General features: G+C 44.1%; 1 protein-coding gene across 2 annotated transcripts; it reads left to right on the plus strand.

Annotated features, from left to right (window-relative positions):
* Positions 1 to 1,636: 1,636 nt before the first annotated feature.
* On the plus strand, positions 1,637 to 18,016 carry GEMIN8 (gem nuclear organelle associated protein 8). 2 transcript variants are annotated; one of them, XM_043897053.1, is made up of 4 exons: positions 1,637 to 1,784; positions 8,330 to 8,375; positions 8,989 to 9,406; positions 17,470 to 18,016. In XM_043897053.1, exons 2-4 carry the CDS (start codon positions 8,364 to 8,366, stop codon positions 17,727 to 17,729), a joined length of 690 nt encoding a protein of 229 aa, XP_043752988.1. In that variant the 5' UTR covers positions 1,637 to 1,784; positions 8,330 to 8,363; the 3' UTR covers positions 17,730 to 18,016. The 2 variants fall into 2 exon arrangements, with proteins under 2 accessions (XP_043752988.1, XP_043752989.1); XM_043897054.1 differs by having other exon boundaries at positions 1,646 to 1,784; positions 8,944 to 9,406.
* The last annotated feature ends 444 nt before the right edge of the window (positions 18,017 to 18,460 follow it).

The raw sequence follows: 18,460 nt of genomic DNA on the forward strand, positions 1-18,460 counted from the left end.
TTATTGACTGTGCTCTGCTCAGCAGAATGTTCACTATTTGAGGTAAAAAAAAACTGTCTTGTTTACCACTATATATCCAGTAAATGGATTGACACTGTCCCATAGACATATGTAATATGTAATATGCAATATGCATGCCCCATATAGCATGCTGAATGTTCTAGTAGCCACATTAATAAAGTAAAAATATTAAAGGTGAAATTAAATTTAATTTAATCTTATTTAACCTAAATGGTCCTTCCCTAACATGTTGTCACTATTTCAAAGGGAGATAGCTTCCATTCTTTTTCTCAAACGAATTCTGCAATAACCACTGTCTAATTTACCCTTAAAGCCCACCTCAATACAGACTACATCTCAGGCTCTCAACAGCCACACAGGGCAAATGGCTGCAATGGACTGTGCAGATATGGAATTATACCCTACCACAGTGGGCATCCATACAGATTTGTTACTTTTATTCCACAGTATTTGATTCTTCTAGAGTATAAGAATAACATGGTAATAACGTTCACACCATTGATAAAGCCTAATAGAACTAGCCATCTACTCTTATTAGGTATTTGTTTCCAATTTCCAGTTTTTGAAATAATTCTGCAATGAGCATCTGGTTTATCTGTGTTTTTCTTTAGGATAAATTCTCAGAAGTGAACATTCTAGTACAAAAATATGCCCCCTCTCTGCTCTTGCTTCATTTTGCCAAATTACCCCAGGAAGGTATGCGACTTAGATTTCCAGTGATTTGTGCTTGTTTATTATTGATCCTTTGCGACCCCTAACAGCAGAGATATTGCTAATTATTGTGATGATAAAAATGCTAATTAATAGGCACTAATTTTTGTCTGCTATCATACACCAGGCACTGTGCACTGGTATTAGTCACTTTTTCGCGGCAAGAACCCAAGGCTTAGGGAGGCTAGAATCGGACTCAGATGCATCTCTGGATGACTATTTCAAAGTCGGGGTGTTTCCTCCTGGGCCACAACCACGCTCCATTTAAAAAAAAAAAAAAAGGAAAGGTTAACTAAACACAACGGAACGAAGGTGAGAACGTTAACGATAACCCTATGTGCAAGACAGAAAAAGAGACACAGATGCATAGAACAGACTTTTGGACTCTGTGGGAGAAGGCGAGGGTGGGATGATCTGAGAGAATAGCATTGAAACATGTTTGTTATCAATTGTGAAACAGATCGCCAGTCCAGGTTGGATGCATGAGACAAGTGCACAGGGCTGGTGCACTGAGAAGACCCAGAGGGATGGGGAGGGAGGTGGGAGGGAGGTTCAGGATGCGGAACACACGTACACCCATAGCTGATTCACGTCAATGTATGGCAAAAGCCACTACAATATTGTAAAGTAATTAGCCTCCAACTAATATAAATAAATAAAATAAATAAAAACAAAAAAGAGAAGAGCAAAGAGTTAAATGCCAAGAAACTGTTCTGGACACGGGACCCGCGCAGAGACAAGCATACCCCGCCCACTGCCCGATCCCACCCGAGTGCCGCGATCCGGTCACTCTAACGGCGGTCCCCACGCTCCGCCTCAAGAGGAGGAGCCCCATTCCGCGCCACGCCCCTTGCGTGGTGCGGAACGTGGTGCTGATGTGACGTCACCGAGGGGAGGGCGGGAGTTCCGGCGCGTCGCAGCACGTGATCCTCGCCGGAAACTTTCTTGTAGTCAGTCCGGCAACGGCCTCCCACTAGCCTCAGCAGCATTCCTAACGGAAATAGGTCCCAGCTCGCCCACCGCGCAGGATTTGCAAGCTACGAGCCCTCGAGGTGACGCGTCCCCTCCGGGACGGTTGGGTTTCATTTGGGGAGTGAAGGAAGTGAAGGAGGCCCCTGAGCCTGACTTCCTCTAAGGCCAGGAGAGCTTAGAGTTTGGCTATCACATTGTCGTATTTATCACCACCCTGCGGCAAAAGGTGGGCCAGAGGCCCATGAGACCCCCCCCTAAATCAGTGAGAGGGAACGGGTTCCAGAGCCTCTCAGCTCTGCCGTGCATCAGAAATCACTGGATGGCTTTAAAATGCCCGGGCCTCCATCCCAGACCAGTTAAGTTAAAATCTCTCGAAGTGGGGCCCAGGTATCGGTTATTTTTATGAAAGCCCCCCATGCGATTCTGATGTGCCAGGTAACACTTTAAGCTAGGTCTGAAAGGTGAACTCGCTTTGTCCACCCAGCCCCCTATTGGAACAGAAGATAGCCCAGGTCAGCCTCGTTCTTAGAAGGATGTCTAGGATACTGGCCCGTCTACTCAAAAATTGGGATTTTCTCTTTTCCCTTGCATGTTGAACTCTATGGGAGATCAGAGGTTTTGATGGAAGTTATCTGGAGAATATTTGGCGCCTACAGTCTTCTCTGCTCCTTACCTGTGGAGGTGGAGAAGGTCTTTTCCCTCTTTTCTTCCTCAGTAATTAAGTGAAGTCAAACCAGTGGCCAACAAAGTACGTTTTAGCTCTGAAATCTTGAGAGTTCCTTAGTATAGACCAGATGGTTCTGAACAATCTTTTTTTTTTCAGGAATGATTTTTAAAGTTGTTTCACAGGATAGGTTCTGTATTCAGCTGTTTTTCACCTTAAGTCAGAACATTACTTGAAAGTCTAGACTGAAGATTAATAACACAAATCACATTTCTGGCATTACTTTCAGAGTTCCCATGAATTGTGGGGTGGGTGTAACCTTTACAAATACAGTTAATACTAATACAGTTTATAGGAACAGTCCCTTTGGGATGGCATTGTGAACAGAAATCGTGTATTTTCAGACTGTTAGCTAGTAACTCTGGATTGGCATAACTGAAGGCAAGTTCACAGTTAAGTTCACAGATCTCTGATTATTCATTGCTGTGCTGGGCAAGTATATAAACTAAAGCTCCAGAGAGAATTTTCATTCTAAAAGTGTTTTATAGATGGCAAAGGATTATTTTGTTTTTTAGGGTGCAACAGTCAAGGATAGGGTGAGATGAGAAGGATAGGAAGAAAAATTGAACAAATAAGCATAGCGTAGAGGTTGGAAAATTCACAAAATAGATGCAGAGCTCTTGGAACTTCATTCTAAGTAACTATTTCCAAGTGACTGGTTCCAAATAACTAGTCATGGTTAGAGCTTTTTTGGTTAATTTCCCATTGCCTGTTTTGTTCATGAGTCAGGAGTTAATTTTGTTTGGGGGCGTCCTCATATTTCACACAGGGAATTGGTGAGTTAGTGACATGGGGATTGGTGAACTTGGGAATAAATACATTCACAAATCCCTCACCCTTGCTGACAAATGAAACAGTGCCATTCAGTGGGTGCAATATGATTTGTATGAAACAGAAGAATTGTTAACTGTCCTTTCAGCCTTTCTGCTTCCCCACCTGTGCCTTCTTTGTGATATTGCTTCTTTCTGCAACAACCAGAAGAGTAAACTGGGGTTTGGGATGGAGGGAATGAAGAGGAAATTAAACTCAGGTTTGGGGCTCCTTCACCCATCAGTTTGAACTGTTAGAGGCAGAGAGGGGCAGGCCTTCTGAACCCCAGTTCGTGGGCTTGTAGGAGGCCTGTTCCTGGCAGAAATGGAGCTTGGCCTGCTGAGGGTGGGAAAAGGCTGTTGAGACTTGAGCCATCTCTGATGTCCAAATCACTGAGCCGCGACCATGCCAAGCCGCAGGAGGGAGCCTCTGAGGGCAGCAAGCCAGATGAATTTGCCAGCCTCAGATTGTAGCTAGGGGTGACAACAAGAAGCTGTGCTCCCAAAAAACCTCCTTTTCTCATTTATATTAGTTGAGGAAGTTGCTACCAGCATGTTTGTTATTGGGAGACATCTTTGTAGGGTTACTATCTCTTAATCCAGAGATTCCGTACAACTGCATGTGACTCAGTGGCTGTATTTCAGATTCCTCTACCATGCAGTCATTCATTTTGAGCAGTCTTCAGCAGACCCGGTTTTTTCAACCTTGAAACAATATAAACTGAAGGCCTAATTAGATCCCCCAAATTCTATGGTTGCCTCGAGAACCAAATTAGTGAGAGCCTTATGAGGAAACTCGCATAACTTATTTAATGACCAACACTGAATGTGTTTCTTTGCAAAACTCACAAAGTAGAGGAGTCTTCTTGTATTTAATCGTCAGAATCCTAGTGGGAAAGCAGGATAGAGAGGAAAATCCAGTTAGAGAATATCCATTATCATTTCAAAGGCAAATTGCGTTTCATCTATCTGGTTGCTATGATGTGTCCTAGACCCTATATTTATAAGAATCTAAATAGGCAGTTAAAAAGATTGTATACAGTGTGACTATCTCTCAACAAAGCCACATTGCTTATCGGTGGAAATTTGCAACCACTTGGTGGAAATTTTCAAGGACTCAATGGAAATAGTCACGATTTATTCATTGAAAACCAAAAAGCTCTTGTCTGTTGTTGGTCCTGTATAGTTAGGCATTTTTAAATGTATCTCTCAGGATAAGCAGAGTCATTGAAGAATGAGTGCATTTTTTAAGAAGGGCTATATGGGAAAATGTATCATTCAAGACTCAGAGGCACTGTCTTTCGCCTGTGGGCCTCGGCAGTGTTTCGTGAATGACCTCAATGCTGTTTTTTTCCTTCCTCTGTTGGCTGAGGACAGACAATGAATTGGGTCTCTGTGCTCGCCTGGGCTCAGCTGGGCAGTGACTATTGTGCCATTGTCCTCCCTGGGGAGGGCTGCCCAGTTGGTAGGGCTGTGGGTCCCAGCCTCCCCTGACATCGACCCTCTCTTTTCTTTCAACTCCACCTCCCACTAGGAGAAGAGTTGCCACGCAATCCACGAAGCCAGGCGCCATAAAAGTACAAGACGCTCCTGGGAAGGTGGGGAAAGATCGAATTAAAGACCACTGAAAGGGCATCTACCGTCTGCTGTTCCCATAAGCTTTCTTTTCTTTGAGATGGTAGTAATGTGTGAAAGTGCTGTGGTAGTATCAAGAATTCTTTTAATGTTGGCTTTTCAGAAGCCCCAGCAGTTTTATTAGGTCCTTAAGCTCTCTGCGTAGAAGGAGTACCCAGTTTTAAAAAGTTAACAGGGCCCGTTACTCAAGGAGGTTCTCACCTTCCTTTGGGTGTCGACAGATGCGGACAGCTGGGAAGGATATGGGTTCCTTCTTCCAGAGAATAGACACTCAAAATTCTTTCCTGCTTCCTATCCCTTGTTGGGTTCCTGCTAGGCCCGGCAACTTGTAGGATCTCCATCAGAAATCGGGGCACTGCATATACTTTCTAAGCCCTGTTGATTGATCCTGTTTTCCAGGAGTTAGAATTTTGTTTTGTTTTGTTCTTAATTAAGTCTTTAAGGTCTATTTAGCTCTTTAAGAAATAGTCTGATTTGCTTATTTAGTTACAGACAGGGTTCTTTTGTCCCCAGTATTAGGAACTGGTCACCATGATTGCTATTGGTCATAATCAGTTTTCTGTTTTGCACTGGTCTTATTCTGAGCCTGATAGCTTCTGAGCTGTGTGAGAATCTCAGTTCTTCCACTGATTTCTAAGTGCAAAGCGAGGAACAGGTGCGATGCTCAGCATACTGAAGGCAGGGTCTCTACAGCATCATAATGGATTAACATTAGGCAGAGGTGGGCAAGTGATGGTCCATGACTAAGAATGCTGTTTACATTGTTACAGGGTGGTCTTTTTAATTAAAAAAAAGTGGGGGTAAGGCTGTGTAGCAGGATATATGGCCTACAGGCCCAGAGTATTTGGTCCTTTAGAGAAAAAAATTTGCTGGTATAAAATATCAAGAGTAATACTGGAAATAGCCAGCTAACAATAGTTATAAAGGTCTCTGCAAGCTATTCTTTCTTTAGACATGTTTTTCCATACTTTATCGTATTTGATTTGAGAGAGAGAATTGATTAATTTGTCATTCATTCTCAGGGACTATTTTTTCAACCTAAAGAAAACTTTTTTATTTATTATTTTTATTGAAGTATAGTTGATTTACAATGTTGTGTTACTTTCAGGTATTCAGCAGTGACTCAGTCATATATTCTTTTTCAGATTCATTTCCTTTATAGGCTATTACAAAATATTGGGTAGAGTTCCCTGTGCTATACAGTAAGTCCATGTTGGTTATCTGTTTTATATATAGTAATGTGTATATGTTAATCCCAAACTTGTAATTTATCCCTCCCCTCATTTCCCCTTTGATAACCATAAGCTTGTGTGGGTCTCTTTCCGTTTTGTATATAAGTTAATTTGTATTATTATTTTTTTAGATTCCGCATGTAATCAATACTCTTTTTAATTGAGTATCTATAGGATTTTAGGAACCTTAAAGATACTTAAAATGTAAAAGGATATGACACATAGGTTTTGGAATATGAGAAGGGAAAATAATAAAGCCAAGGACAGAATGAGCAGCATATTGAACATAGAGCCTGAGGACTCTAAACATGCTGGAAGATGGCAGCAGATTTGACTATAAGTGTCCCAGTGGCCAGACAATGAGGAAAGCATAATCCGTAAAATCGACAAAGTTGCCTGTATTCCCTGATGGATGTAAATTCATCTTTCCTTCATGGCCTGGGTCTTAAAAGAGGCCAGCCTCTCGGCAGATGAATTAATACGCTTTATAGATAGTCGGTACCCAGGGCTGAATCTGAGTGACTTCTGATCCAAGTGCAGGAACTGGCTTTCTTCATCCCCGCCCCTTGTCCTAGCTGCTTTCTTAGAAAGTGCTCAGAGTGCCTTTTGTGATTTCTGAGGTAGTGGGACATGGCAGTCCTTCTGTCAAATTATTTGTTGAGTCAAATGCATACGTAAGTAACCACTTCTCAAATTAGCACTCCCATCCCTTTTTGATCACAGCCATTGACATTTGAACTGCCCGGCAAACATGATGAATTACACTCGAACCTCTTAAACAGTTGTCTACTCTGTCACACATGCCTGACTTCTTGCTCTGCAGAGGGGAGCCTCTCATAAGCCATCTTGTGTATTTGCAGAATATTGGTACTACTGCTTCTAAAGCCAGACTGGACTTTCCTAATTATAAATAAAAACAGGGTTGTCCAGGATCTGCAGTAGTGTTCAATCACAGTAATATTTATTACATATTGGAAGATGTCAGATCTCCCAGTTTGAAATAATTAATATTTACATTGATCTGGTTCTGAGTATGTATTTTCTAAGGTATAGAAGTCTGGATTCAAAACTCTTAATTTCCCCAAGATGCACAGATGTCTCCTAGGCTTTTCTAATTTAATTCCTATGCTAATTGTTAATCTCTGAAACAAATTTTATTAAGAATCACATGGAGTTCACTGTAATGTCATTATGTGGTTCAGGCACTCAGAAAACTGTTCAGATTTCAGTGGTGGAGATAGAAAACCCGAGGGGAGTGAATTAGCCACTTAAAGGCTACACCTTACCCTTTAGCACTCAAGTATTAATATACACTGATTTCTACTATAATTTCTCTTGTGTTCATTTTACTTCTATAGGTGGTTAGCTCCTTAATTGTATTGATTGTTTTCATATATATTTCTTCAGTAGCCTATAAAGCATATAGCAGTTAGCCACACTTTCAGATACTTGCTCATGTTTTAAGCCTTTATAGTTTCAAACTAATGTGAACATTAGTTTACACTTGTATTTTCACTGCATTTGTTCACTTTCCCCCAGTTTACATTTACTATGTGTGTGTGAATTTAGAACAGGTAACAAGAAGTGTGGGCTGTGTTTAAGATAAATTTACAGAAGACCATGTCAGCCCTCTTGGAAATACTCTATTTGAAACCTTATTATATTTAAAAAACGTGAATCATTCTGTTTAGGCTAAATCTTAAAAGATATGGTTGATTTAACTTACCAGTTTTCCACATTAACCATAGCAAAACATCTGATGGAGATTACAGAATAAATCGAGTTTACTTCTTAAGGCTTGAAGATTTTCAAGTTCTACTCTATGATTAAGTGAATTAGGAGAAATAGGACTCCTTCAGTATCTGATTTCCAGAGTTTCAAAACCCAAGTACCTGTTTGCTCAGCATCACGTTGTGTTAGGGGTTTCATCTCATAGATGCTTAAATTCTCATGCGTTACAGGCTATTGCTTTTGTTTAACTTTTTTCTTAGGTACATTCTGGTGTATGCTGGCGCTTTGAGCATCTCTGAACCCTTCCTTGAATAGGAGGGGGAAATTTTAAGTCTTTTAAATAGGTTGTAAAAGGTGCAGCTGCAAATTAAACTTTACCTTGAGGTGTTTCCTGCCATATCAATAAATCACAAGAGGTAGATATTGGGGAAATAGCCACAAATCTCACACCACTGGACTGACCAGATGTCTGCCCTGGACTTGTTCTTTTCTAGTTTCGGGGCTCAGTTTGGACGTTCACAGTCAGAGATGGAGGCAAAGGTAAGATTTTTCTTTTTAACTCATGAGAGGGAAAAAGGTACATTTTCACTTTTAGAAGTCTTAGTGTCTAATTGCATGATGGAATAGACCAAAGGGATACATCAGAAAGCTATAAGTAAAACACCATGGGGTGCATGGCTAGTCAGCTTCAGTCCCAGGCACTGAGGGCCCACAGGTGTTTAGGGGCCAGAGAGGGAGGGACCAGAGAACATCATCCTCAGTAACCCCCGTGCTTCTTGGCAGGCATTTCTAACTTGGAATCAGTCAGTTCATTACAGCAGATTGAAAGGTCCAGGATGATAGGCAGTGGCTCCTCATTGCTCCCTGCGTGTCATCTAAAAATGATTATTATTAGCTTCTGTCCCTAGTTTATCATGGGCTGTCACCTCAGACTAATTGTTCAGTGCCAACCTTGTGTGCAACAAGTACTTCAGAACAAGTGTGCACTCATGGGTGTGGACCTGTCTTATATCCTCTTTGGCCCCCAGGCATCCTAATGAGGAGGAGGTATTCAGTAGATACACAGTAAAAAGGTTAGCTGATTGACTGTTTGAAGGTTTCTCTTGAGGCTGAACCCGTGTGGTGTCTAGCCTGCAGTCTCCGTTTTTCGTAGCCGGCACCCGCAGAAGATCCCAAGTCTTGGTCCTCTCATCCAGTCTATGCAAGGTACTGGCAGCATTACCATCAAGCCATGGCGTGGATGTACTGCCACCAGAGTGCCTATCAGAAGGCGGTGGAATCAATCCTCACTTCCCCGTGGTACCCAGCCACTGGCCTCGCCCAGAGTGCTGCCGCCAAGGGTAGCAGAAGCTCCAAGCCTCCCTCAGCCTCTGGGGACGCCTGCTGCGGGCGTTCACGTCCCGGCAAGCCGGGACCACGACGACGCAGCACAGAAAAGCCAGCCCAGTTCGCAGAGGACAACGAGAGCGAGTCCGACGACGGCGGCATAGTGTGCGACCTGAGCAACATGGTGATCACGGACGAGCTGCGCCAGTACTTCGCGCAGACCGAGCGGCACCGGGAGGAGCGCCGTAAGTACAGCCCGCCCCACCTCAGGCCTGTCTTCCTGCCCTCATGTGCGAACTTCTAACCCCTTGCTTGGGTCCAGGTAATATTCAAACCCAATCCTAAGTCTGGAAAAGCTCTCGTGATGTGGTACCTCATTTACATTAGTTTTCCAGAGTTGTTTCAATATAGGACTTTCTTTTAAAAAATTCTTGTGGTAGTGGTGGTGGTTGTTTAGTGGCTGGCTCTGTCATGTCCGACTCTGCAAGCCCATGGACTGTAGCCTGCCAGGCTTCTCTGTCCATGGGATTCTGCAGGCAAGAATACTGGAGTGGGTTGCCATTCTCTTCTCCAGGAGATCTTCCCCACCCAGGGATCAAACCTGCATCTGCGGTGTCTTCTGGGTCAGCAGGCAGATTCTGGACCACTGAGCCACTGGGGAAGCCCTTTTTAAATTCTAAAACAAAACTTATCCTAATAGTACCTCTATCACTTACTAAATTTTAGGCAGCACACTGGATGGAGTATTTGCATGCGTGTGTGTATGTGTGCATTCCCTAACCTACACAACAGTCCCTCAGGGCTTTAAGCCCATTTCACACATGAGGAAACTGGACTTTTCTCACATGTGAAACCTCAGGTTTCTGGACTTGTTCTATGATACCAACTAGTAATTTGCCATTAGGATTCAAACCAAAGTCTGTCCAATCCCTGTGCTTTTTCATCTAGCACAAGCTTAGGAAGTAGATTTTGTCCCTGAGACCATTAGGTTCCTAAAGTACTGTTGCCAGCTCACTGGTACACAACTGAGAGACTGCCCTGGTGCTGCAAAGCCACCAAATCTTAAATCTCAAGCTCCCTTCAGAATGGAGACCAGTGAGAACCTAAACAGAGTAACAAAATGCCTGGTACTTACCCTCTCTTGTTTGATCCTTCACTGTGGCTGTCTGTCCCTAGGGTTAGAGAATTGTGATAATGGTCTTATATCTTCAGTTGGAAAGTAGGAATTTTCTTTTTTTAATTCCTTACTAACTTGCCACCAAAAACTAAAGTTGCTCTTTGTACTTTGCTTACTATTAAGATTCACCAACCCATTTACATTTTAAGTGTCTCTAACAGACATACAAATGCTTTTCTCCCTATGACAACCAGTGTGTGTGCTTTGTTGCTCAGTTGTGTCCTACTCTCTGCGACCCCATGGACTGTAGCCTCCAAGGCTCCTCTGTCCATGGGGATTCTCCAGGCAAGGATCCTGGAGTGGGTTGCCATGCCCTCCTCCAGGGGGATCTTCCCAACCCAGGGATCCAACCCAGGTCTCCTGCATTGTATGCTGATACTTTACCGTCTGAACCACCAGGGAAGCCCATTACAACCAGTAGGCAGTCTCAATATTGTTTTTATTGCATTCTAATCATATATATTTTACTTAGAATTTTCTAGTAAACAGGGGCATAGAAACCTGGGGATGTGTGATTTTCATTTACATCTTGATTGATCTGTATTTTCCTAATGATGGGTGGGCATTTACTGATGCCCCCTGAGTGCAAGGAACTGAGCAGTGGGCTGTGTGTAAAGCCTCATGGCTTTTAGTGTCTGCCTGTGGTTCTCACTAAACTATTCATTCAGTTGGTTTACTTCCCTTCTTTTGATTAAACTGTTGACTTCTTTTTGCATATCAGAAAGTACATCCAAACAAGTCTTTTTAAAACTACTTTCTACTACACACAGAATACATGTCTTTCCATGATCTTCAGAAATAAATTTTAACTTTTTTCAAAATACATTGGAAATAACCATTAGTCTAATTTAAAAGTATATAAACAGATGAGGGAGGGTTGTCACTGGAGCATGTCCACTTGTGTTTGGAATGCTGTTACAGGCTTTTGAAAAAGAAAATATGAGGAAGCCAGTGCTTATTTCTCTTGTCCTTATCCAAGGCAGAAGAACATGCTTTTCCTGCCAGAAAGAGTGCTACTTTTGTGATAGAAGTTGTAATTAAGGATGGGAGCAAAACCCAGCCATCTAAAAGGCCATTTTGAATGACCTGCTAATTTAAAATAAACCTGAAATATCATCTATACCCAAGTGAGGAGTTAGAAGTTTATGAATGAGTGTAGAAGACAAGAGCATCTGCCCTGGAAGCATTGTCAGGTCCCCGGGAGGCATGAGAGTTGTCTGGCGAGGGTGAGAACAGGCTTTGGTGTCAGAATTGAATCTTCTCACGAAAGACATGGTCTCTCTGAGAAGGAGCTGCCGGGGCCTGATGCTGCCCCTCCAAAAATAATGGGCATGGCTTCACCAGCGCTAGGTTTTCCACCAGCTCTTTCAGTGGTATACAGGATCAATATGTGATCCTCAGAGCAGTCATGAATGATGGCACTCAGATGTAAGTAATTGGAATGCCCACAGTGCTTTCCAATCCATTACCTCTGCTAGAAATGCTCACGGAGGTTCAGTTAGACACACAGCTGGGAGATGTTTGAATAAAGAAATGAGGGACCTGCGTCATGTGAATACTTGGTTGACGTTGTTTTGCTCTTGAGCCACTAGAAGCTATTTATTCAATCAGGGCAAACCCAGCCCTGCACATGAATCATTTAGAGAACATAGATTGTATCAGATATTACTAGCAAGGGAAAACGTAGATAAATTTGAAAGATTTAGCTTTTTCTGGATTACTCACCTCCACAAGAACTTACACATTTTACAGTTTAGTGTCATCTGAGTCTTATTTAATGTTTTCTTAGGATAAAATCCTTTAGCATGGACAGCGTGTTCTTATTTGTGATTACTGTTTTTCCAGAGAATCTCTAATTTCACATATTTCCATGATAAAAATTTTTTTTAAAAATTAACTAGGATAAATAAAGAACTCCTATTGTGCAGGGGTAACAGGCATGCTTTTGATGGTTATATATCACATTTCCTTAATGGATATTTCTGTTATTTAAAACTTCACTGGTAATATTACTTAGGGAAAATTAGATGGTTGTGAAGTTTTAAAAGGTTGACTGTGTTGTCAGGTATTTCTTAGGAAAAATAACTGTTAGGTTAATAAAGGCATCATTTTTAGTCATAAATAACCATGAGCTGAGACTGTGATGTCCTCATCCTAATACTTAGAGAAGGAAGCCCCCCAAAACAAACACCACTGTTGTCTCACCGAGAACCAGTCCGATATTTTGGGGGTAGATGTCAGGTGCAAACAGGGACATTGTCTCAAAGAGCATAAACCGGTGTGGGAAGAGAGGACAAAAATCAAGTTTAAAAGGATAGTAGAAGAGCTCTCTGGGGTGCGGGTCATGGGTAGCTTTGCAAATGAGGGGAAGAGCCAGTGGGCTCAGCTGTCAGAGGAGTTCCACCAGGTGATTGTGGAGAAACTCAGCTGCCAGAGGAGTTCCACCAGGTGATTGTGGAGAAACGGAGTGTGCACTCAGTTTTGAGGTACTGGATCCGTGTGCAATGAGAGGGAAAGAAAGGGGTAAGTGCACACCTGTGCAGCACTCCAAGTGCTGTTCTTACCGAAGGGCCCAGATGTGGTTCGTGTACATGTGATGGGCGCATCTGCTCCACTCTTGGGTACCTACACCCACTCCTCACCCACTACCCCGAGCAGGAAGGTGTAGACTCTAGGCTTCCTAGTGAGCCTTCAGTCAGTCTGCTGGAACCCCCAGCCCACTGTCCCTGGAAAACCTGGAGGATATAGCGAAGTCTACAGCCCGGTGTTTAGTGAGCCATCCTGGTTTCACCAGTGAGGTTCAAGTATAGGAGCAAGCTGATGGAGTACAATTCCACCATGTGTGTCTCATCTAGTCCAGATGTTCAGATGGGCATCGACCAGTCTGTGAGAGGACATGTGTGAATGGCCATAGAAAAATGGAAGGGAGGGCCGGAAGTGCACTTTCATTCTAAAACTAAGCTGCCCAGCTAGCTCAGTTGGTAGAGCATGAGACTCTTATTCTAAAAGTAAACATGGAGATTGCCCTTGGACTTCGGGATTACATTTGTCATGGAGTCAGGGATGCGGGCTGAGGAGGGAAGAAGACCCATCAGAAATGGCCTCAGCTCTTGGCAAGTACCTGTGTTCTGGGTGTGCTGCTGACGAGCCAGAAACAAGGCATTAGTGATATAAATCAAGTCTGTGCTTTCGCTCAGTTGTGCTGAGGTCATTAATCCTGGCAACACAGCAGAGAATATAACCAGACATGCTAATCCTAGAAAAATGGGGGAAAATCACATTCTTTAACACTCATTTGTCTTAGTGCTTTGTCCTCCAAAATGTTCTGCCTTTGGGCTAATTATCTGTGGAATACTGAATAAATGTTTTCCTGCTATGTCAGGGTCTCTGAAGTCCAAGTCACCTCCCATGATAGTTTTCTCCTTTATAGACTTTAAGTCTACATTGGTAGCATCACGTGAATGTGTAGATTGAGGTGAAAATATCAAGGTTATATATCCTGAACCCAGATGGAGTCCAGTAGAGTTTCTCCCTGATGCTGTTTTTCCTGTTTTAGCTCTATATGCATGTTAAATTAACTCTGGAATTAGTTTCCTAGTACTGTTGTAACAGATTACAGAAACTGTGTGATTTAAAACTACAGAGTTTATTCTCTCACAGTTCTGGAGGCCAGAAGGACAAAGTCAAGGTGTCACCAGTGCCACACCTCCAAAGGTTCTACGGCCTGCCTCCTCCAGCTCCTGGCAGCTCCTGGCTTTCAGTGGCTTCTGGTAACAAGGGTGCCGTCTCTGCTGCTATTTTACCATGGTTTCCCCTGTGTCTGTATGTGCCCTGTTCTGTCTCACATAAGGATACTCTCATTGGATTTGGGATCCACTCTAATCCAAAATCATCTCAATCCTTAGTTACATCCCCAAAGTCCCTGAGCTTCTGAGGTTTTGGGTAGCTGGAAATTTGTAGGCTGTTTACCCTGCTACAACCCTGTTTTAAAGGTGGACTCAAGAAAGATACTCCAGTTTGTTTTAAAGCAAGTTGCCTTGGGCAAATGCCCTGCACGAAAAAAAGTGCTTAGTAACACTGAGTCCCACAACTGTTTTCAGGAAAAATGACTGACCTCTGTGTGACAAGGGCCAGTTGTGTCTGAAGTGTGATGTTCAACTCCTCTGCTTGTCAGCCATCTGGTTGGCTGAGCCCTCACCTTGTTTTGACAGAAAGAAAAATGGCCAGTGATTGACAATCCTTTCCTTCACTGGGACGGAGGAAGCAATAAATAGAACCCAGAATAAGTGGATGCCCTCAAATGAGTATTGAATCCTGAGGTTTGCTTGGATCCCTGGGTCAGTGTGCACTAAAATACTTTCAGGCGCCACCTGTAGCCTCCAGTCCAGCCAGTCTGAACGTGGTTGGTTTTAAGCTGACCAGGTTTCAAGTCTGTATTAATAGTCTAATGTTAGAACTTGGGTGTGTGTATGTAAGTAAAGGTAAAGCAACTCAAATGTAAGGGAACAAAATCAGACTACAACTCAGTAGTGCCTCTCCCCAGGGAGATTCAAAGGCCCTCTGGGAGAGGCTCTGCCCAGTGCCTTTTGAGAGTTGAGCATCTGTTTCTCTATCACTGGGTTGTCATTTTTCTCCAACAGCATCTGGAAGGAACAGTTGTTTACAAAGAATAATGTATGGCCTTTGCCCGAGCTTTCTGTTGACAACCATTTCTGACCACCTGCTTTGGGTCAGGCATTGCAGCCTCCCCCAGGGCTGGGGAGATGGGGTGAGTAAAGGCCAAAGTGCCCTCCCCAGGGTGTACTCCCACAGGTAGGCCTCTGGTGCCTGGGGACCTGCTTCCTGTCTCTCTGCTCTATGTTTGAGGGCAACTACCCACTGTGCAGGCTTCCTAGGTGACACTGGTGGTAAAGAATCCACCTCCCAATGCAGGAGACATAAGAGATGTGGGTTCAATCCCTGGTTCAGGAAGATCGCCTGGAGAAGGAAATGGCAACCCACTCCAGTATTCTTGCCTGGAGAACCCCATGGACAGAGGAGCCTGACAGGCTACAGTCCCTAGGATCACAAAGAGTTAGCCATGACTGAAGCGACTTAGCACTCACGATGTCCATGAGATAGTTTTTGTCAGAAGGGCAACAGAAGAAGCATCATAATAGTCATGGTAAGTTATAAGGAAAACAAATAAAGATGCAAAAGTAAAAAGGTTAAATTCACATTTCTGACAGCAGAGAGCAACACTCAAGACCGCGAAGGTTCCAGTGTTTTTTTAAACTTGTAAATGCAGAGACTGATTTCAACAGGAAGTTCAACATCTGTTGTGTCACTAAACCTGTTGGTGAGAATGATGGTAGTCTTAGGACAGGCTTGAGAGTGAAAGGCCCAGGGTCTGGGGACTACTGCCCTCCATATGCACAGGCTCTGAGGGACTGTGTGAAACTGTTTTCTCAGGGCCTGAGGACTATTAAAGTGTCCTAGGCTGTCACAGGCAGCAAAGGGACTCTGGTATCCCTGGCTTGGGTGGAGATGCCAAGCCTTCAGAAGAGAAGTCCCTGGCCATGATGGGGGGGGTGGGGGTGGGGTTAGAATTGAAACACCCATATACCCATATGAGAATTGAACATCTTAAATCCTGAAGTTTCAGATTTGCCAGAAAGACCAGAAATGAGACACAAATGCCTGTCGACCTCCCATTCATTTGTACATCAGGCCAATATTTTGGTTTAGTTCTGCCTTTTACACTGGGTCAATTCTATCTTTTGTATGGATAAGGTAACAGTTATATTGTATTTCTTTTGCTTGACAGTCATTTGGATTATCCACATACTACCTCCTTGTATAAAAATAAGCTGTAGGTATGCTAAGACAGAAATGGCCACATGCATTTTTAACATTTCCAAGCTTATAAAACTCCTCTCCAGCTCCACGGTGTGATTTATAAATGAATGAGATTTGTGAGTGTCTGTACCTAGCCACATAAATAGCATAGGCACATAAATATCTTGCCATTCACTTGGTGTGCTCATTCTTGTGTTCCCTTCCATACTGAGCTTTCATTCTTTCTTTTTTTTTTTTTTACCAAGGACAAAATGATTTATATCATTGTTTTATTCCCTACAGCCATCTTCAGTCCTTACTAAGTAGCATTTCTCTTGGTAGCAGCAGTGGCTACAAAGGTGTGCATTCTCTGTTCTTGCCAGTCACTTACAAAAATCTCTGAAGTTGGCTAAAATTTGACTTAGGTTTTGTTGACATCTTTATGTTGTTTCTAGTTTACATAAGAATAAAAGTTATGCTACTAGGACTTGTTATGGTAAAAACAGAGAGGAGAGGATAACCTGAGTAAATATGTGTTGCTTTACAAGAATCCATTTAGATGAGATCAGAGCGTTTAACCCACTGTCATGAAGTTGAGCTTAAGCTGCCTGGAGTGAAGGGACAAGCCCCGTCTATCCCTAAGGAAGGCAGCTGGCGGGCTGCTGCAGGCAGCACAGAGGCCTTCCTGCCATCTGAAGAAGCATGCTTTCTCGGCCCTGTCCTACCTTTGGCCAGCCTTGAAGCCCGTTCACCTTTCCTCATGTGGTGTGATTTGTGTTGAGGAGGTGTGCGGGGATCGTCACTCATCCTTGAGTTCTCTAGCTGCTAGCACTCACCCTTTCCCAGATGACCTCAAACCCATACCTCTTCCACAGACGTGATTCTTTTTCCCCCAGCAGCTTATTTGTGGTGGGAATTACTGCTACCTACAGCCCTGGACTTGGCAGGGAGTGTTCCCTTTCCCAGCTGGTCAGGTCCATCCAGTGTTTGAACCCACGGGAGTACCACTGGCTACGCCTCACGGGGCAGCTTGTGGGCAGCCGTGTGGACCCAGAGAGACCCGAGGGGCTGCATTTTTCTCCTCTGTTTTTCAGGCCCATTGCTGAACGTGGATAGTTTGGGGTGCTGAGTGAGTGAGAGATGTGCTTCCTAAAGGAGATAGTGATCACCCCACGTGGGTTATGCCTTAGAGTCTGAGAAGCTCCCAGCCAGTGGGTTAGGGCCAGGTGCCCTGGCAGTTAGAAACGGAAGGCAAAGAGAAGCGAGGGCCAGCTGAGACGACGCGGCTCACGGAACATGTTGCTTGCTTCCCAGGGCGGCAGCAGCAGCTGGACGCAGCGCGCCTGAAAGACTACGTGAATGCTGACCACGGCCTGTACTGCGACAAGCGTGGCCGCTCCGCGCTGCCCCCAGCCGAGCGACCTGGAGAGCGGCGCCAGGCTGAGATGCAGCGCCTGTACGGGGCCAGTGCCGCCAAGATCCAGGCTATGGAGACGGCCATGCAGCTCAGCTTTGACAAGCACTGTGACCGCAAGCAGCCCAAGTACTGGCCTGTCATCCCACTCAAGTTCTGAGCCCCTTCCAGGGGGCCCCCGCCTGCCTCTGCCTCTGGTTGCCTTTCATGGTCACCTTCTCCCCCTCTCCCATGGCTCTTCTCAGGGAAAGGGGGCTCGATGCTGACAACTGAGCACGTTCACCAAAGTCCCCTGGGGGCAGTGATAAGGCCAGCCACCTGGGAGTGGGCAGAACACGTCCTGTTGCAAGTGAGGTTTTCTTTTGATATAAAATGATAATTTCATATCCATCCCATTGGTTTTGAATGTTAATAAGAGTGACCAGTTCATTAAAGTTCTTACTTGGAGATCCTGCCTAGTCATTATGTTTCTCTTTTCTTTTTTCTTTAACCCAAGTGAACTAGGCAAAAGTTTTCAGGGGCCCAGATGTCCCCCCCCCAACCCCAAGTCCTCTAGCCCTGATGCTAAACGATGCAAACCTGCTGGCCTAGCAGCACAGAGCTCATCAGAGTGTGTGTGCTGTCAAGGGCTGGAGTTCGTAGTTCGGGCTTTCAGGCCGCATGGTCTGTGTCCCGACTCCTCAGTTCTGCCCTTGCAGGAGGAAGACAGCCAGAGATGGTGAGTAAAGGCCTGGGCATGGCTGCATGCCAATAAAACTTTATTGATGAAAACAGGCCAGGTTTGGCCAGTGGGTGGTAGCTTGCCAGCTCCTGCTCTAAAGGAATGAGAATCCGTGTCTGACGCCCTTCTGGTTACCTGCTTGTCTCGACAGAACTTGAAAGTCATCCAGA

The sequence above is a fragment of the Cervus elaphus genome, chromosome X, assembly GCF_910594005.1.
Source record: "Cervus elaphus chromosome X, mCerEla1.1, whole genome shotgun sequence".
Lineage (NCBI taxonomy): Eukaryota > Metazoa > Chordata > Mammalia > Artiodactyla > Cervidae > Cervus > Cervus elaphus.